At 39.9% G+C, this 17,456-nt stretch overlaps 1 protein-coding gene across 1 annotated transcript in view; it reads left to right on the top strand.

Annotated features, from left to right (window-relative positions):
- Positions 1-17,456, top strand: part of LOC110576941 (laminin subunit alpha-3-like) — a 188,260-nt gene that overhangs the window by 75,551 nt on the left and 95,253 nt on the right. The window contains exons 8-9 of the mRNA XM_021686192.1: positions 3,307-3,425; positions 16,187-16,277. Coding sequence (XP_021541867.1) covers positions 3,307-3,425; positions 16,187-16,277 — 210 coding nt within the window. The remainder of the gene's footprint in view (positions 1-3,306; positions 3,426-16,186; positions 16,278-17,456) is intronic.

Genomic DNA, 17,456 nt, shown 5'->3' with positions numbered 1-17,456 from the left:
GTGTGTGTGTGTGTGTGTGTGTGTGTGTGTGTGTGTGTGCGCGTGCCAGGGAGTGAGGCCCTGCCCATGCTTTCCCCCCATTTCTCCCTGACGCTAGATTTTCCCTGTGCTTCTGAAGAGGGTGGGGTTGTGTCAGTCTTAGGGACTCAGGTCTGGCTCTTGTAATGAGAAACTCACAGCCTGGAGGTAAAAGTGCCCCATTCTAAATTCAGATATAAACAGGAGAACAAAAAATAATAGCTAGTAATAATTGCTAATATGTATTAAGCATTCACTTAATGCTGGCCTCTCTTTTTAGTAGCCTAAAATATCATGTAGCCACTATTAAACTGTAAACGCTTACCATTTCTTAGGATGTGATACTGGATCGGAATCCTAACTCTTGTGAGGACGGAGGTCGGGAGAAGGTTTTGAGATTGGTGTCTGGACAGAGAGCTGGAAGCAGTGACCGGAGGGTGGGGGTGGGAATACTGCAGTAGGATTAGGGCGGCTGCAGGGTGGAGGGGACCAGAGAAGGAAGGAACAAAGATGAGAGGCTGCTTTTAATTATGGTGTAATATAAAGTAAGAAAACTGTTATTTTTAACAAATAAGCCCTCAGACATCCAACTGAAGATTCCCTTGTAAACTGATCTTCTTAGGAAGCCACACATTTATTCCAGTTGCTGAAAACACTTTTGTAAGTTTCAGTTATTGGCTTTGGAGACTGTGGCCTATTTTTTCCTAAATATTTTTATTTTATTTTATTGATTGATTGATTTTTTTGAATATTTTTAGCATTTGGAGAGGGATTTGCTTTTTTTAAATGACCAAAAGGTATTTGGATTCAGGTTTGATGAACTAAGTGGGTAAGAAAGAATCTGTACTTTATACTTTTTGGCCAAATGGTTTTTGTAACTAAGAGATAAGACTGATATGATCTCTATGACTAGCAAACACTCAAAAGGATTTTTACTGAGGAGTTCTGAGGGCACTTTGAGAGTTCCTAACACTGCTGTGACGTGTTGATGCTGCCCAAGCAGCATCTCTAGGTCCAGGGCTGTCCGGGTGTCCAGGGGTGTTAGCTGGTTGGCCGTTCTCACTTTATAGTCATAGCTAACAGGTTCCTTCTCAGTGACGTCCTCATCCCTCTCCCTGGAGAATGGGACCAGAAAGAAGGAAAGGTAATAATCAGGAATTGTTTCTTCCAGTGCTTTCGAGTACCGGTTTAGGCTATTTTGATTGAATGAGTGTTATCACATGAACTCCAACATTAGCAGTTTGGTTAGTTTTCCAGGTTAATGGAACCTTTCAGTGAATGACATGCTTAACTCCAGCACATAGGAAAATTTTTAAAATTTCCTTTCAGGGCGCCTGGGTGGCTCAGTTGGTTAAGCAACTGCCTTCGGCTCAGGTCATGATCCTGGAGTCCCGGGATCGAGTCCCGCATCGGGCTCCCTGCTCGGCAGGGAGTCTGCTTCTCCCTCTGACCCTCCTCCCTGTCATGCTCTCTGTCTCTCATTCTCTCTGTATCACATAAATAAATAAAATCTTTAAAAAAAAAATTTCCTTTCATAAGAGTTTAAGCTTTGTAAACTTGTCAAAGTGATTACAAATTACAAAAAAAATAGCATATGGAAATCGGACCAGTTAAGATCCATTCGTTAGGTGCTTTCTCAATTCCATTTGAATTAGTGCAATTCAAAATGAATGGATTTCTTGAGAAATAACTTATTTAGTTAATATAAATGCCTTGAATTTTTTTTTTTTAAGATTTTATTTATTTATTTGAGACAGAGAGAATGAGAGAGAGAGAGCACATGAGAGGGGGGAGGGTCAGAGGGAGAAGCAGGCTCCCTGCCGAGCAGGGAGCCCGATGCGGGACTCGATCCAGGGACTCCAGGATCATGACCTGAGCCGAAAGCAGTCGCTCAACCAACTGAGCCACCCAGGCGCCCGCCTTGAATTTTTTAAATCATGGCACCACTGGAGAAATGAAAATAAGAAGGTGCTCAGCCTGTTACAAACAGGGCAACTTGAAATTCTAACTCACTCTTCTTCCCTAATAGATTTATCTGGAAACTTGATTAAAACATACAAATTACTAGAAAGACCTGGAAAATTTGATCTACATGGAATGCAATGAATATATATTCTCTCTAAAAGAGAGTAAGAGTTTTACTCATGTTAGATCTTTTCCATCTTGGCAATGATGAAAATCCTAGATGGGTTTTAAATTTTGTTCTTAAATTTTAGAAGTATTATACATTACTTGTAGATACCTTGGACATTATAAAAAAAATAGAATCACCGATTATTTTGTTACCCAAAGAGAACCACTATTAACATTTTGCTAGGTATTTTAGTGTTTTCTTCATGCATACTTTAATATTATTTAATATATATTAGATTATTTAGGTAATTACTTATACAATTATTTATATAATTTTATGTCCAGCTCTTTTTCACTTTATACTTTTAGATATTTTCCCATTTTATTAAGAACCCTTCAGCATCCTTCTTGATGGCCCACAGTGTTGTCATTCTGTGGAGTCAGGCGTATCCAGCAAGTGTTTGCTGAGTATTCACTATGTGCTGCAGACTGGGTTCTACTGCAAACAAAACACAAGGTGTCCCTGCCTTCACAGAACTGACAGTCAAGCAAAGATGCTGTTGTTTATTTACCATTTCCCTAGAATTAGACATTAAGATTATTTCCAGTTTATTGCTACTGTAAATAGTGCTGAGATGAGAAACTTAGAATATTGGCTGAAAGAATAGGTTTTGGAGTCAAATACAAGTCAGGATTCTGCCTCTCTTATTGGAGACATGCTTTAACCTCTCAAAGCCTCATTCTCAGCCTCCCCATCTGGGCCCTGGGGATACTAGTATCTATGTTAGAGACTTGTTGCATGGATTAAATGAAATAATGCACGTAAAACACTTTTCACAGTGTACCAAGAGCTCAATTATTCTTGGTAATAGTAGTAATAGTGGTAGAAGTATATTCGCATTGTGCATGAAGCCTAATTGGCATTTTGGTTTATCTTAATTTGTTGTAAATATATATATATATACACATATATATGTGTATATATATAGAGAGAGAGAGAAGCCTCTCCCATTTAATACCAAATGAAAGAAGGTGTTAATTGCATATTGTTATAGGTGAGTCTTTGTGTAAAAAATCCCTAAAATTTTCCACTGAGAATATGGTGTTCCAGAATAGACTTAATAAAGTGGTGCAATGAGTGGTAATACTATCTAGGGGAATTTACAAAATGTCTCATAGTAATGATGGAATACTAACTTAGAATGCCTTTTTCAGCATGCAACTGCCATGGTCACGCCCTCGACTGTTACTATGATCCAGATGTTGAGAGGCAGCAGGCCAGCTTGAATATCCACGGCATCTATGCAGGTGGAGGAGTCTGCATTAATTGTCAGGTGAGTCAAAATTTAGGTCAAATCCTTTCATATGTCACTGTAGGAAAGGAGCATTCATTAAGCCAGTCTCCCAGAGAGGTATCAATAAAGTGATATGCAATTGAAAGTATTTTCTATAAACATTTCTCTACTTTTGTACACAAAAGCCCTTGTTAGCTGGATATAATTTCGGGGTTGTACGGAAAATGGACTGAGACATGTTTGTCCAAATTTTATTGATTAGATTCTTCATTTAGGTCTTTGCCTAAATAGGGAGGAGAATTGCTGGCTGTCACCATGGATGCTATCCATCTTGTGGTAGGAAGGGTCTAAGATAGTAGGGCAAATAGGTGTCAACTTCTGTGCTGATCCTAAATCCTGTTTTCAGACAGATTCTGAATCTAGACTCCATGAGGAAGTACATCATGATCAATTAATGAAGTCTGCCATTGACACTTAATAAGAAACACTGATTTTTCATCCCTTCTGTAGGACAGTTGGGTTCACTAGAAATTAGCCAAGAGGAATGTATGGTAGAGGAAGATATAATGTTCATAAATTTGGTCCATATTATCACTTTGTGTTGTGTGCTTTTAAAGTGATGTTTTGTTAATGTTGCCTTTAAAAAGGTACTCTTTTCATGAGATGCCTATTTATATGGAGCCAGGGCCACAACTCCTTAGGGACCCACCATCCTCCACCTTTCTCCCACTCCATTTTGTATCATTTGTCAATGCAGGTAATTAACTACAAGTAAAATATAAGTCATAAGTTTCTTACAAATGATAGATTTTATGCATAAATGAAAGATCCCAGGATCTTCTTAAGACTGTGCTCTATAAGACCCTCGGGTGATTCATAGGCACATTAAAGTTGCAGAAGCACTGGACTGGGATGAGTAGGTAGAATCCTTTCTCCAGATGAAGGAGTATGCCACTTCCATATGTCTTTAAAACACCTTGTTCTTCCTCTTCCTTCTCTCAGAGGTATTCTGTTTTGTACCTTGCTGTTCCAGAAAACCATCTATATAGTCCTTTTTTTCATAGTGGCTCTGTGAAAGCATTTTTCTTTTGCATAAGAAATTATTGAAATTTGTTTAGGTTCATTGCATTTTTTTCCAACTTAAACTTAAAATGCCTTGTTTAAGTTAGATACTTAGCATAAGTAACTTAAGTTTTTTTATTGTGGTGAAATCTACATAACATAAAATCTACCATTTTAGCCATTGTAAGTGTATATCTCTGCATAATTAACTTTTATATTATATTCATAATCCATGAACAAGTAGAGAATTCTGCCTCTGTTATGGTTTAGTACCTCCAACAGGACCCAAACTTTCCACAGATAATAATTATAGACTATAGACAAAATAAAAAAACAAAAAAACAGGAAGTCCCTTTTCCCCCAACCAATGATCTGAAGGCACTGGGGAGTACATATGAGCAGGAAGGTACTGGAGGGAAGCTGCTGCTTGGCAAAAAGGATCAGTGTAGGGTGAGCTACATATATTTTTGACATTTAGCCAGAGGACGGATCAAAGTTGGTGCCTTGTGGTGTAGCTAAAATTCCTCTAGAAAATCTAGAGTCCTTCTGCCCTGAAGTACAAGAGTGCAGACCTTGGATGGAACAACCACAATTTTTGGAAAGTGACTGGGGAGTCCAGGAAAAAAGAAATCAAGAGAGAAAAGAACCTCTGATTCTGTGTATAGAATCGTCCCAAGTTTCTCACTGACTCCTGAGCCATCTATGCACAGAAAGGCTTTCAGCTAAGAGTAAAATAATTTATTTGAGATTTGAATTAGCACACAAAGTTACAGTTTTCAGTTTGGGAAAAGTCAAGTTAATTATGTCACAAAACAAAACAAATTTGATATTCTTTAGAGAAATATTACATAACCCAGAGTCTCTACAACATAATATTTATTATGTCCAGGATACAAGCCAAAATTTTTTGACACTTGAAGAACCAAAAATTGTGACCCATTCTCAGGAAAAAAAATAATCAATAGAGACAATCCTGAAATGATCCAGATGTTGAAATGAGCAGTTAAAGATTTTAGAGCTGCTATTATAACTTTGCTTAAGAATATATATAAAAATATGTTCACAATGAATGAAAAGATAAGAAGTATCAGGAGAGAAGTAGAAACTATAAAAGGAACTTAATGAAAATTCTAGAACTAAAACATAGAATATGTTAGATTATGGATGGGGCTAATATCAGAATGGAGATAATAGAAGAAAGATTCAGTAAATTTGAAGATGTATCAATAGAAATTATCCAATCTTAAGAAAAGAAAGAAAAAAATTTTTTTTAAAAATTAATTAACAGAAACTTGCAGACTTGTGGGACAATATCAGATCTAACATACATGTAATTGGAGTCCCAGAAGAGAGGAGAGAGAATGTAGCAAAAAAGGAAGAAAAGGAAGAAAGAGAGGAGGAGGAGCAGGAGAAGAAGAAGCAGAAGCAGCATCAGCAGTGGTGATGGTAGCAAGGAATGGCAAGAAATTTCTCAAATTTTTCAGTAGATTAGGATTCAAGAAACTTAGTGACTCCCAAGCCAGATAAATACAAGGAAAACCACTCCTGGGCCTAGCAGAGTCAAACTGCTGAAAACCAAAGAAAAAGTAAAAATCTTGAAAGGAGAGAAAAACAACATATAACAATGACTGTGAAGTTCTTATTAGAAATGTGGAGGCCACAAGACAGTGGAAAATACCTTAAATGTGCTAACCAAAAAAAGAAGGAACTGTTAACCAAGATTTCTATATTTAGCAAAAATGTCCTTCAACAAGAAGAGCAAAAGGGCAAATATTTCTGATAAAATAAAACTGAAAGAATTTGTTACTTGAGAGATAAGCACTATCAGAAATGGTAAAGGGAATTCTTCAGGTTATAGAGAAATGATACCAGATGGAAACTCAGATCTTCAGCAATATAGCCTAAGGATAGTATATTAAGATGAGTAAGGTTTATCCCAGGAAAGCACGGTTGATTGAACATTCAAAAATCAATCTGCAGGCTGAGGAAAATGGTGGTGTAGGAGGACCCTAGCCTCACCTCAACCCACGGATATAACTAGAGAACACTCACAACAGTGTAAATAACTCAGAAAACAACCTGAAGACTGGCAGAATAAACTCCACAACTCAGTGTAGAGAAGAGGTCACACTCAAAAGGGTAGGAAGGGCAGAGATAGGGAGCTAAATGGACTCACAGGACTATCGGTTGGGGGAGGGGCATAGGGACACCTGAATCCCCTTTAACGTTTGGCTTTGAAAACCAGAGGGGCTGGATTTCATGAGTTCTTACAATCAGCAGGGCTTAAAGCCTGGAATTTAAGAAAAATCAGTAGGCTCTGTTCTGGGAGTGCCAAGGGCAATAGGAAACCGAATCCCTGCCCTTAAAGAGACAGCACAACAAACATCTGTGGAGATACAGCAGAGAAACAGCAGTTTGAAAGGAGCCTGGGGCACATGGGAGGGAGAGTGATTTACTCATCTCAGAGCCTGTCCAGGAGGCTGACAGAAATCACTGGGGAACTCCTCCATGAACAAAGAAATTGGCAGATGCCATTTTTCTCCCTTGCCCCCCAGTGTAAACACATGGGCACCAGAGGGACTGGCTACCTAACTTGCTAGCACTGCTGCCCCACCCCATTCGCTGTGCTTCCACCAATCCACCCCTCTGGATAGCCCACCTCAGTCTGGCCTGGCAGGGCCCCTCTTGCACCAGATGGGGATGCAAGGTTTGCTGGCACCACCACCTGGCTGCCACACCCACCCTGTACTGTGCTCTCAAGGATCCACCCCTTTGGATGGTGCCTCAGTTCCAGCGTTGCTGGGCCCCTCCTGTAGAAGACAGGGGGGCACAAAGCTTACTGGCACTATAACCCCCACACCCCCAACCCCACACTTGGCTTCCATGGAGACAGATGGGCTGCTTTAGTCCTGATGCTGCAGGGTCCCTCTCAGGGCATGCAAAGCTTGCTAACACTGTCCCCACACTGTGCTTTGGGGGATCCGCCGCCTCCAATACGCTTTTGTCCAGAGCCCATACAGGATGGTGCTGTAGGCTTGGCAGTATGCAAGCAGCCCCTACAATGGCCAGCACCACTCCAAAGTGACTCTTGCCCTGGAGAGGGGGAAAGATAACTACACATGCCAGTCAGATGGAGGCCCCAACAGTTGGCTGAGGGCAGACATCTGCTCTGACTGCAGGCCCTGCCCACCAATGAAAGCTTCTCAGGGGACAACACAGGGAAAGCACCCTGCAGTTTGGTGCTGCTGCATCTCTGGCAAATGCCTAGTCTGACTAAACTCAAGGTCAGGGTGGCCCCAGACTGACCCCCTAAACCACTAGGATGAAGCACTGCCCAAAAGAGCAAAGAGAGCCACTGCAGATGCCTGGGCTGAAGGAAAAAGCAACTCAGCCACAATAGTAGGGTGCATGCATCGCACATAGGAGATATTCATGAAGTGCCAGGTTCAGGTGAAAGGGGGACACTGCATTGCAGGGCACTACAGAACCTCTTCCTCATAAGGCCATTAATTCAAGTGCAGGAGAAGTAGCTGACTTTCCTAACACAGAGAAATAGACAGAGCTCGACAAAATGAAGAGACAGAGAAATATGTCCTAAATGAAAGAACAGGACAAAACCATAGCAAGAGACCTAAGCAAAATGGATGTAAGTAATGTGGTGGATGGAGAATTTAAAGCAATGATCATGAAGATGCTCACAGGACTTGAGAAAAGAGTGGAGGACATTAGTGAGACCCTTAAGAAAGAGATGGAAGAAATAAAAAAGGACCAATCAGAGATGAAGAACATAATAAATAAAATTAAAAATACACTACATGGAACAAACAGCAGGCTAGAGGAAGCAGAGGAATGAATTAATGACCTGGAAGACAGACTAATGGAAATTAATCAAGCTGAGCAAATGAGAAAAACAAGAATTATGCAAAACGAGAATAGACTTGGGGCGCCTGGGTAGCTCAGTTGTTGGCATCTGCCTTCGGCTCAGGTCATGATCCCAGGGTCCTGGGATCGAGCCCTGCGTCGGGCTCCCTGCTCAGCAGGAAGCCTGCTTCTCCCTCTCCCACTCCCCCTGCTTGTGTTCCCTCTCCCACTGTGTCTCTCTCTGTCAAATGAATAAATAAAAATCTTAAAAAAAAAAACAAAAACAGCCAGAATAGACTTAGGGAACTCAGTGACTCCATCAGGCATAATAACATTTGCATTATAGGGATCCCAGAAGAAGAGATAGAAAGAGGGCATAAAATTTATCTGAAGAAAAAATAGCTGAAAACTTACCAAATCTGGGAAAGGAAACAGATATCCAGATCCAAGAGACACAGAGATCCCCCAACAAAATCAACCCAAGGAGGTCCACGTCAAGACACATAGTAATTAAACTAGAAAAAAAATAGTGATAAAGAGAGAATTTTAAAAGCAGCAAGAGAAAAGAAGACAGTTACATACAAGAGAACTCCCATAAGGCTATCAGTGAATTTTTCAGCAGAAACCTTGCAGGCCAGAAGAAAGTGGCATGATATATTCAAAGTGCTGAAAGAGATAAATCTGCAGCCCTCAAGGCTATCATTCAGAATAGAAGGAAAGATAGTTTCTCAGGCAAACAAAAACTAAAGGAGTTCATAACTTACAAGAAATATTGAAGAAAGCTATTTGAGTAGAAAGGAAAGACCATAAATTAGAATATGAAAAATAAGTATATTTTAAAAAATCAGTCAAGGGATTCACAAAATAAAAGGATGTAAAATATGGTTCCATATATCTAAAATGTGAAGTGTGGGAGAGGAGTAAAGAATGGGTTCAAATTTAAGGACCATCAACTTCATGTAGACTACTATATGCAAAGGATGTTATATACAAACCTAATGGTGGGACACCTGGGTGGCTCAGTCATTAAGCGTCTGCCTTCGGCTCAGGTCATGGTCCAAAGGTCCTGGGATTGAGCCCCGCATTGGGCTCCCTGCTCGGCTGGAAGCCTGCTTCTCCCTCTCCCACTCCCCCTGCTTGTGTTCCTGCTCTCGCTATCTCTCTCTCTCTCAAATAAATAAAATCTTAAAAAAAACCCTAATGGTAATGACAAATTAAAAACCAGTAATAGATATGCAAAGAATAAAGAGAAAGGAATTTAAGTAGGTCACTAAAGAAAGTCAGCAAACCATGAAAGAGAGCAAGAGAAAAAAGGATCAGAGAAAAACTGTAGAAATAACCACAAAACAAGTAACAAAATGGCAACAAATATATACCTATCAGTAATTACTTTGCATATAAATGGACTAATGATCCAATCAAAAGACATAGGGTGACAGAGTGGATAAAAAAACAGGACCCATCTATATGCTGCCTACATAAGACTCATTTCAGATCAAAAGACACCTGCAGATTGAAAGTGAGGAGACGGAGAAACATTTATCATGCAAATAGATGTCAAAAGAAAGCCTGGGTAGCAATACTTAATATCAGACAAAATAGACTTAAAGAAATAGACTATAACAAGAGACAAAGAAGGCCACTATATAATAATAAAGGGACAATCCAATAAGAAGGTATACTAATTGTAAATATTTATGCACCCAACATGGGAGCACTCAAATACATAAAACAGGTAATAACAAACATTAAGAAACTAATTGATAATAATACAATAATAGTAGGGGAGACTTTACCACCCTACTTACCTCAATGGACAGATCATCCAAACAGAAAATCAGCAAGGAATGACATACTGGATCAAATTGATTTAACAGATATATTCAGAACATTCCATCTTAAAATGGCAGAATATACAATCTTTTCGAGTGCACGTGGAGCAGTCTCTAGATAGATCACATGGTAGGCCACAAAACAAGTCTCAACAAATTAAAAAAGATTGAAGTCATGCCATACATCTTTTCTGACCACAACACTATGAAACTAGAAATCAGAAGTCTGGAAAGAGCACAAATACATAGAAGTTAAATAATATGCTACTAAACAATGAATGGGTCAACTAAGAAATCAAAGAATAAATAAAAATTATGTAGAAACAAATGAAAATGAAAACACAAAGGTCCAAAATCTTTGGGATGCAGCAAAAGCTGTCCTAAGAGGGAGGCCTACTTTAAGAAGCAAGAAAAATTTCAAATAAACAACTTAACCTTATACTGAATGGAACTAGAAAAAGAACAAACAAAACCCAAAACCAGAAGAAGGAATGAAATAATAAAGATTGGAGAAGAACTAAATGATATAGAAACTAAAACAAACAAACAAAACAAATAGAACAGATCAATGAGACCAGGAACTGGTTCTTTGAAAAAAAACAAAATTGATAAACCCCTATCCAGACCCAACAAAAAAAAAAAAAAAAGAAAGAAAGAAAAAAAGAAAAAGGACTCACATAAACAAAATTACAAATGAGAGAGGAGAAGTAACAACCAACACCGCAGAATTTATCTTTAACAAATGATGTTGGGAAAACTGGATGGCTACATGCAAAAGAATGAAAGTGGACACTTACACACCATACACAAAAATAGACTCAAAGTGGATTAAAAACCTAAATGTGAGACCTGAAACCAATAAAAACCCTAGAAGAGAGCACAGGTAGTAATTTATTTGATGTTGACTATAGCAACAACTTGTGTGTGTGTGTGTGTGTGTGTGTGTGAGAGAGAGAGAGAGGGAGAGAGAGAGAGAGAGAGCATACAAGTTGGGGGAGAAGCAGAGGGAGAGGGAGAGAGAATCTTAAGCAGGCTCCATGCCCAGCATGGAGCCTGACGTGGGGCTTGATCTCGTGACCCCGAGGTCATGACCTGAACTGAAATCAAGAGGCAGATGTTTAACCAACTGAGGCACCCAGGTGCCCCTGGTAGCAATATTTTTATAGATGTGTCTCCTGAGGCAAGGGAAATAAAGGCAAAAATAAAGTATTCGGAGTATATGAAAATAAAAAGCTTCTGCACAGCAAAGGAAATAATCAACAAAATTAAAAACAGCCTGCAGAATGGGAGAAGGTATTTGCAAATGACATACCTGATAAAGGGTTAGTATCCAAAATACATCAACACCCAAAAAAACAAGTAATACAATTGAAAAATGGGCAGAAGACATGAACAGACATTTCAGACCTGCGGATGGCCAATAGACACATGAAAACATGCTCAGTATCACTCATCATCAGGGAAATGCAAATCAAAAGTACAATGAGATACTACCTCACACCTGTCAGAATGGCTAAAATAAAAAAACACAAGAAACAAGTGTTGGTGAAGATGTGGAAAAAAAGGAACTCTCTTACATTGTTGGTGGGAATGCAAACTGGTGCAGCTACTGTGGAAGACAGTATGGAGGTTCCTCAAAAAGTTAAAAATGGAACTACCCTACAATCCAGTAATCTCACTACTGGGTATTCACCCCCCCAAAATACAAAAACACTAATTCAAAGAGATACATGACCCTGATGTTTATAGCAGCATTACAATAGGCAAATTAAGGATAAGGAAGATGTGGTATATATACACAATGGAATATTACTCCGCCATCAAAAAGAATGAAATCTTGCCATTTGCAATGAGGTGAATGGAACTAGAGGGTATTAAGCTAAGCGAAATAAGTCAGTCAGAGAAAGACAAGTATCATATGATTTCACTCATGTGGAATTTAAGAAACAAAACAAATGAGTAAAGAAGAAAAAAAGAGAGAGAGACAAACCAGGAAACAGACTCTTAACTATAGAGAACAAACTGATAGTTACCAGAAGTGACGTGAGTGGGGAGATGGGTACAATAGGGGATGGGGATTAAGGAGGGCACACGTTGTGGTGAGCACTGGGTGATGTACGGAATCGCTGAATCACTATGTTGTACACCTGAAACTAATATAACATTATATGTTAACTATACTGGAAATAAAATAAAAACTTAATAAATTAAAAAATCAATCTGCATAATTAATCATATTAACAGAATAAAAGAGAAGGATCATGTGAAATACCATCAGACAAAACCAATTCCCATTTTACAATAAAAGCTCTTAGCAAACTAGAAATAGAAGTGAAACTGTGCAATATGATAAATGGCATTTATGAAAAACATGCAACTAACAAAATATTAGTCATGAAATACTAAACTATTTCCTTCTAAAGATTAGGAATAAGGTAAGGATGCTTGCTTTTCACCAATTCTATTAAACAGTGCCCTGGAGATCCTAACTGTTGCATGCCTTAATCAAAAAGAAATAAAAGGCATTACTATTGGAAAGAAAAAATAGTACTGCCTGTATTTGCAGATGACATAACTATGTAAAAAATCTTAGACAATATACAAAACAACTACTAGAACTAATAAGTGAATTTAGTAAGGTTGTGGGATACAGGATGATATATAAGAATTAATTGTATTTTTATATTCTAGCAGCAATCAATAGGAAAATGGAATAAAAACACAATTTAAAATCATGTCAGGGGCGCCTGGGTGGCTCAGTTGGTTAAGCGTCTGCCTTTGGCTCAGGTCATGATCCCAGGGTCCTGGGCTCGAGCCCCACATCGGGCTCCCTGCTCAGCGGGGAGTCTGCTTCTCCCTCTCTCTCTGCCTGCCGTTCCCCCTGCTTGTGCTCTCTCTCTCTGTCTCTGTGTCAAATAAATAAATAAAATCTTAAAAAAAAAATAAAATCATGTCAACAGCATAAAATGCTTAGGAATATATTTAACAAAAGGCAGGCAAGACTTTTATACTAAAGCTAAAAAAACACTGCTGAGAGAAATTTAGAAAAACTTAAATGGAAAGTTGTAACATATTCTCGATATTAAGATATCAATTCTCCCCAAATTATGATCTAAGTCTTGAGCTTACTCCCTAGCTGTTCTTGATGTGTTGGTTGTCCTATTTCCAAATTGTCTCCTCCACATACGTCTACCTCATAAAGCTAAAAGATGGCACCAAGAACTGCACATGCAGCCACATTCCCTCCTGCACCAAATCCCCACAATATGACAGAAGAGATGGTAAACAAGCAAAATAGCCTCTCCTTCCAGAATCTACAATAGCATGAAAAGTAAGAAAAAGTGTCACCAACAGACCAGGAATTTCAGGAGATTCCAGAAAGATACAAAATAGAAACACATCCATGCAGGAGAACATAGCTACAAACAGATGGAATGGTTTGGAAGTACTCCAAGAAACAACAGAAGAATTAACTGTGGGGCTGCATCCAAATCTATGAAACCTTATTGGAGTTTATAAAAGAAGACCTATACGGAGAGGCATCATGTGTTTCCAGACTCAATATATAAATATACCATTTCTTCAAAACCAACCTATAAATTAAGTGCAATTGTTATCAGAATTCCTATAGGATTTTTTTAATGAAAATTGACAGAGTGATTCTAAAGTTCTTATCAATAAAATATGAGAGGATAGACAAAAGACGAAGAGTTATGAGGGAAATTTATCTCCCAAGATAGCAAAACGTTCTCTAATAGAGAATCTAGAAACACATTCATGTAGATGTTTAAATTTGGTTTACAGTAAAATTGGCGTTTCTAGTGGAAGAGAAAGAGGATGTTACGTAAATGATGTTGGGACAACTGGCTCTTCATTTGAGGAAAAAAATGTAACCTATCCTATGTCATATATAGAGGGATATGGGGAGTCTTAACTAGGAAGGGAAGAGGGGGTTGCTGCCATAGCAGAGTCAGTTGGCTTGGTGAGCTGCAAGGTGATGCTTCAAGATGAAGTTTGAATGTGCTGGTAGAAGACACATGCCCTGTGGCAAGGTATGCCCATCAGAAACCCAGCTGTTCAGGCTGCTATCCCAGATGTACCATGCCTGGAGGGCATTCCAGGCAGAGGGGATGGCAGGGCAAAGGCCCTGAGGAGAAAGGGGGCCAAGTGGCTGGAGAGGAGAGAGCAGGGATAGACAGTTTGGAGAGGTCACAGAGGCCAGATCATGTTGGCCTTTGGAAGAAAAATCAGGTAGGGGGCTTCCTGGGAGAGTGTGGCCAATGAGTAGCCTAATAGTCTCCATGTGCTTGAGGTTCACAGAAATGGAAGCCAGCAACGGTGTTGTAGATGTGGTCAAGGAATTGAGAGGAAAAGGGAGAGATGGAAAAGCATCTTGGAAAAGTTATGCTTGGAGGAATTAAGTTGTCAACGATCAGAGCCTGGGGTTTTTAGGTGAGCCTTCTGTAGAAAGCCTCTCTAGGTGGTACCAAAGGAAGGGGTAAGTGGGGTGGGGGTAGGCTTATTTCCTGCATAGATTCCATCAGCGCCCACCTCACTCCTTGGTTTGAGGTTTTCTCATCTTGTGTGAAGTGTCAGGCAAATGCAAATTCAGGTACCCGTTCCTCCCAGTGAGGTTGCTTCTCCAGCAGCCCCTATATAGAAATACGGAGCCACCACTGTCCTCGGGCTCCATCTGGCCTTGGTCCAGCCATGGTGATAGTATCCGTGGGTAAGGTGGTGTGTCGTTGCCCTCAGGGGAAGGTGAGGGTCCTAGAGAATACTCAAGATTTGGAGGCAAACTACAGGCACTCTCCCATCCGCAGTGATTTGTGGCTCTCTTTTGGTCACTTGTTGCTGTTCTTTGCATCTTAAAAATATAAGTTCTCTGTGGCAGGTGCTTTATTAACCAAAATTTGTGGTAGAAGGGAGAGGTGGGGCCGCCCACTTCAGAAAAATTTTCCTTCTTCAATGGGGAAAAATTGGGAGCCAAGTCCAACCTGATGTCCTGTCTGTTATGAGTCACAGTGGCAAGCAATAGAGTTGAGAGGTTAATTGGCACTTGATCGAAGAGAGGTGGACTACAGCTGTTCCTTATTTGCCCAAATGTTTATGCATGCGAATGTTAAGTCAGAGAAGTGACCAGTGCGGTTTTAGACCTCAATGTTAAAGTGAATTCAGATTTTAGCCCGCAGGACAAGGAGTGGTAATAAATAAAAATCTGTAATTAATAAAACCATCTAAAATGGGGGAGAGGATTCAGAAAAGGGTCTTTGTTCTCCACTCTGATTCTATGCAGACTCCTTTTGGATCAAAGTGTGTTATATTTGTGTTTTCCTTTTAACTTCCTATTGCCTTCCTTTGCATTGAGAGAACACTGGCCTTCTAATTGTTTCCAAGTTAAAGAGCAAGAGAGGCAGGCTTGAGTTAGGTCCATGGTGTGCAGTTCTTGGAAACTGATGATGCATGTCAGGCAATTTGATTTGTGACAATTACAAGGATTAACCATGAAATAAAAAAACCTGCCTAGTATTGTACTTTAAAATGAGCTCTGCACATGAGACTCGCACCTACATTTCCCATTCATGTAACAGAAGTGTTGGGAATGGTTTCAGGACTAAAGCACAAATAAAATCTTTGTGGGCGATCTCTTCCAAAATCGGGGAGGATAAAAATACACACATGGCCCTTTATTCCCTGGGTTAAACCTAAGGATGATTTGTTATCCACTCACTCCTTCTGATTGAAACTAGGAAGCATAGTGCTCTTGAATTTTTTCTCACTGAAATGTCAGGTGCTTCATGGAGCAGATTCTGGGGTAGAGGGGAAAACCCGGGCTGTCTAGTTCATGGAACTGACCCTCATTTCCTCTTTCAATGGGGAAAAAAAAATCCAGAGCCACCTGTAAGCCAGTGCCCTGTGGTAAATCTTGGAGACTCAAGGTCAACGCTTAGTTTTTTGACTTTGAAATGGCTTCACTGGATGAATAGCACAAAGTATGGACTTTTCCAGGACTCTTCTTTCTAAGTTTCTTTCATTTCTTTCTAGCATAACACAGCTGGTATAAACTGTGAAAACTGTGCTAACGGTTTCTACCGCCCTTATGGTGTTCCAGTTGATGCCCCTCACGGCTGCATCCGTAAGTTTCATTTTTGACTTGGAGTGTCTTGGGCTGTCTGTACTATAGTGTTTCAGGGCGCTCATTGGGCTAAACTCTGATGGGCTAGTCATTTCCTTCCTTCCCTCTTTCTTCACATTGTTGATTCTGCTCCAAATGTGATAGTGAAAAAGTTTGAAATAGTGTGAGAATTATCAAAATGTGACAGGGACACAAAGTGAGCAAATGCTCTTGGAAAAAGTGTGCTGATAGGCTTGCTCGACACAGGGATGCCACCAACCTTCAATTCATAAAAAAAACCGTAATATCTGGAAAGCACAATGAAGAAAATAAAACGAGGTGTGCCTGCATATTCCCTAAGATGTAATGACATGCTGTCAGAAGCACCTGGGGAACACTAAGCTTTGGGCTTGTCACACACCAGCTACCTAACAAATGATAGTTTCTCTGTTTTCTGTCGTTTTGACATGTTTCTATGATCTCCAATAATTTCAAATTTTTGTCTGCATTAGCATCCGGACAACATAGTAATGATTTCACGAGGATTCACAAGGATTTAATAATGGTCATGATATCTAAAACAGTTGTGATTTATTGGGCACTTGCTATATGCAAGGCATTGTGAAGTAATTTCACCTATGTGTGATTATCACAACCAACTTAGGACACTGTATTATTATTTTCATTTTTAGATATGGGGAAACCAAAGGCTCTGAGTAGTTCACTATGTTGGCCCAGCTGCCAAAACCACTAACTGGTAGCTCCAGGATCCAGGTCCTGTCTGTCTGATGGCTCTGTGCCATACCGCATCCATGATAGAGCAGAATGCCACCGGGTTTTCCCTGGGGAATTATCAGTCACAGGTCAGACTATGGACTTTGCCTTACTTGTGTCATCTGTTTTATGCCCTCTGGCTGTCACCGTTGGAAACAGTTCAGGCCTGAAGTTGGCCACTGTGCCCACTGTCCCCCCAGATTCACTCATCATATCATTAACATTGGAGGGCATCAAAGCCCAAAGAATGTGTGAACTCTGATTTGCCTCTCTCTTGGGCATTCATCCTTGTTCAAGGAGTGTTCCTGTTTTCCCTCCCTCTCCCACATCATCCCACAAGGTATGTCCATCACTTTTCTTGGGCCCACGAAGAACAGGCCTTAGCAAAGGAGACCAGGACATGGTGAATGCATCATGAATCCCTTC

Source organism: Neomonachus schauinslandi, chromosome 14 (genome assembly GCF_002201575.2).
Source record: "Neomonachus schauinslandi chromosome 14, ASM220157v2, whole genome shotgun sequence".
NCBI classification, from domain to species: Eukaryota; Metazoa; Chordata; class Mammalia; order Carnivora; family Phocidae; genus Neomonachus; species Neomonachus schauinslandi.
Note: the sequence above shows the minus strand (reverse complement) of the source record. Positions and strands in the feature narration are given on the sequence as shown.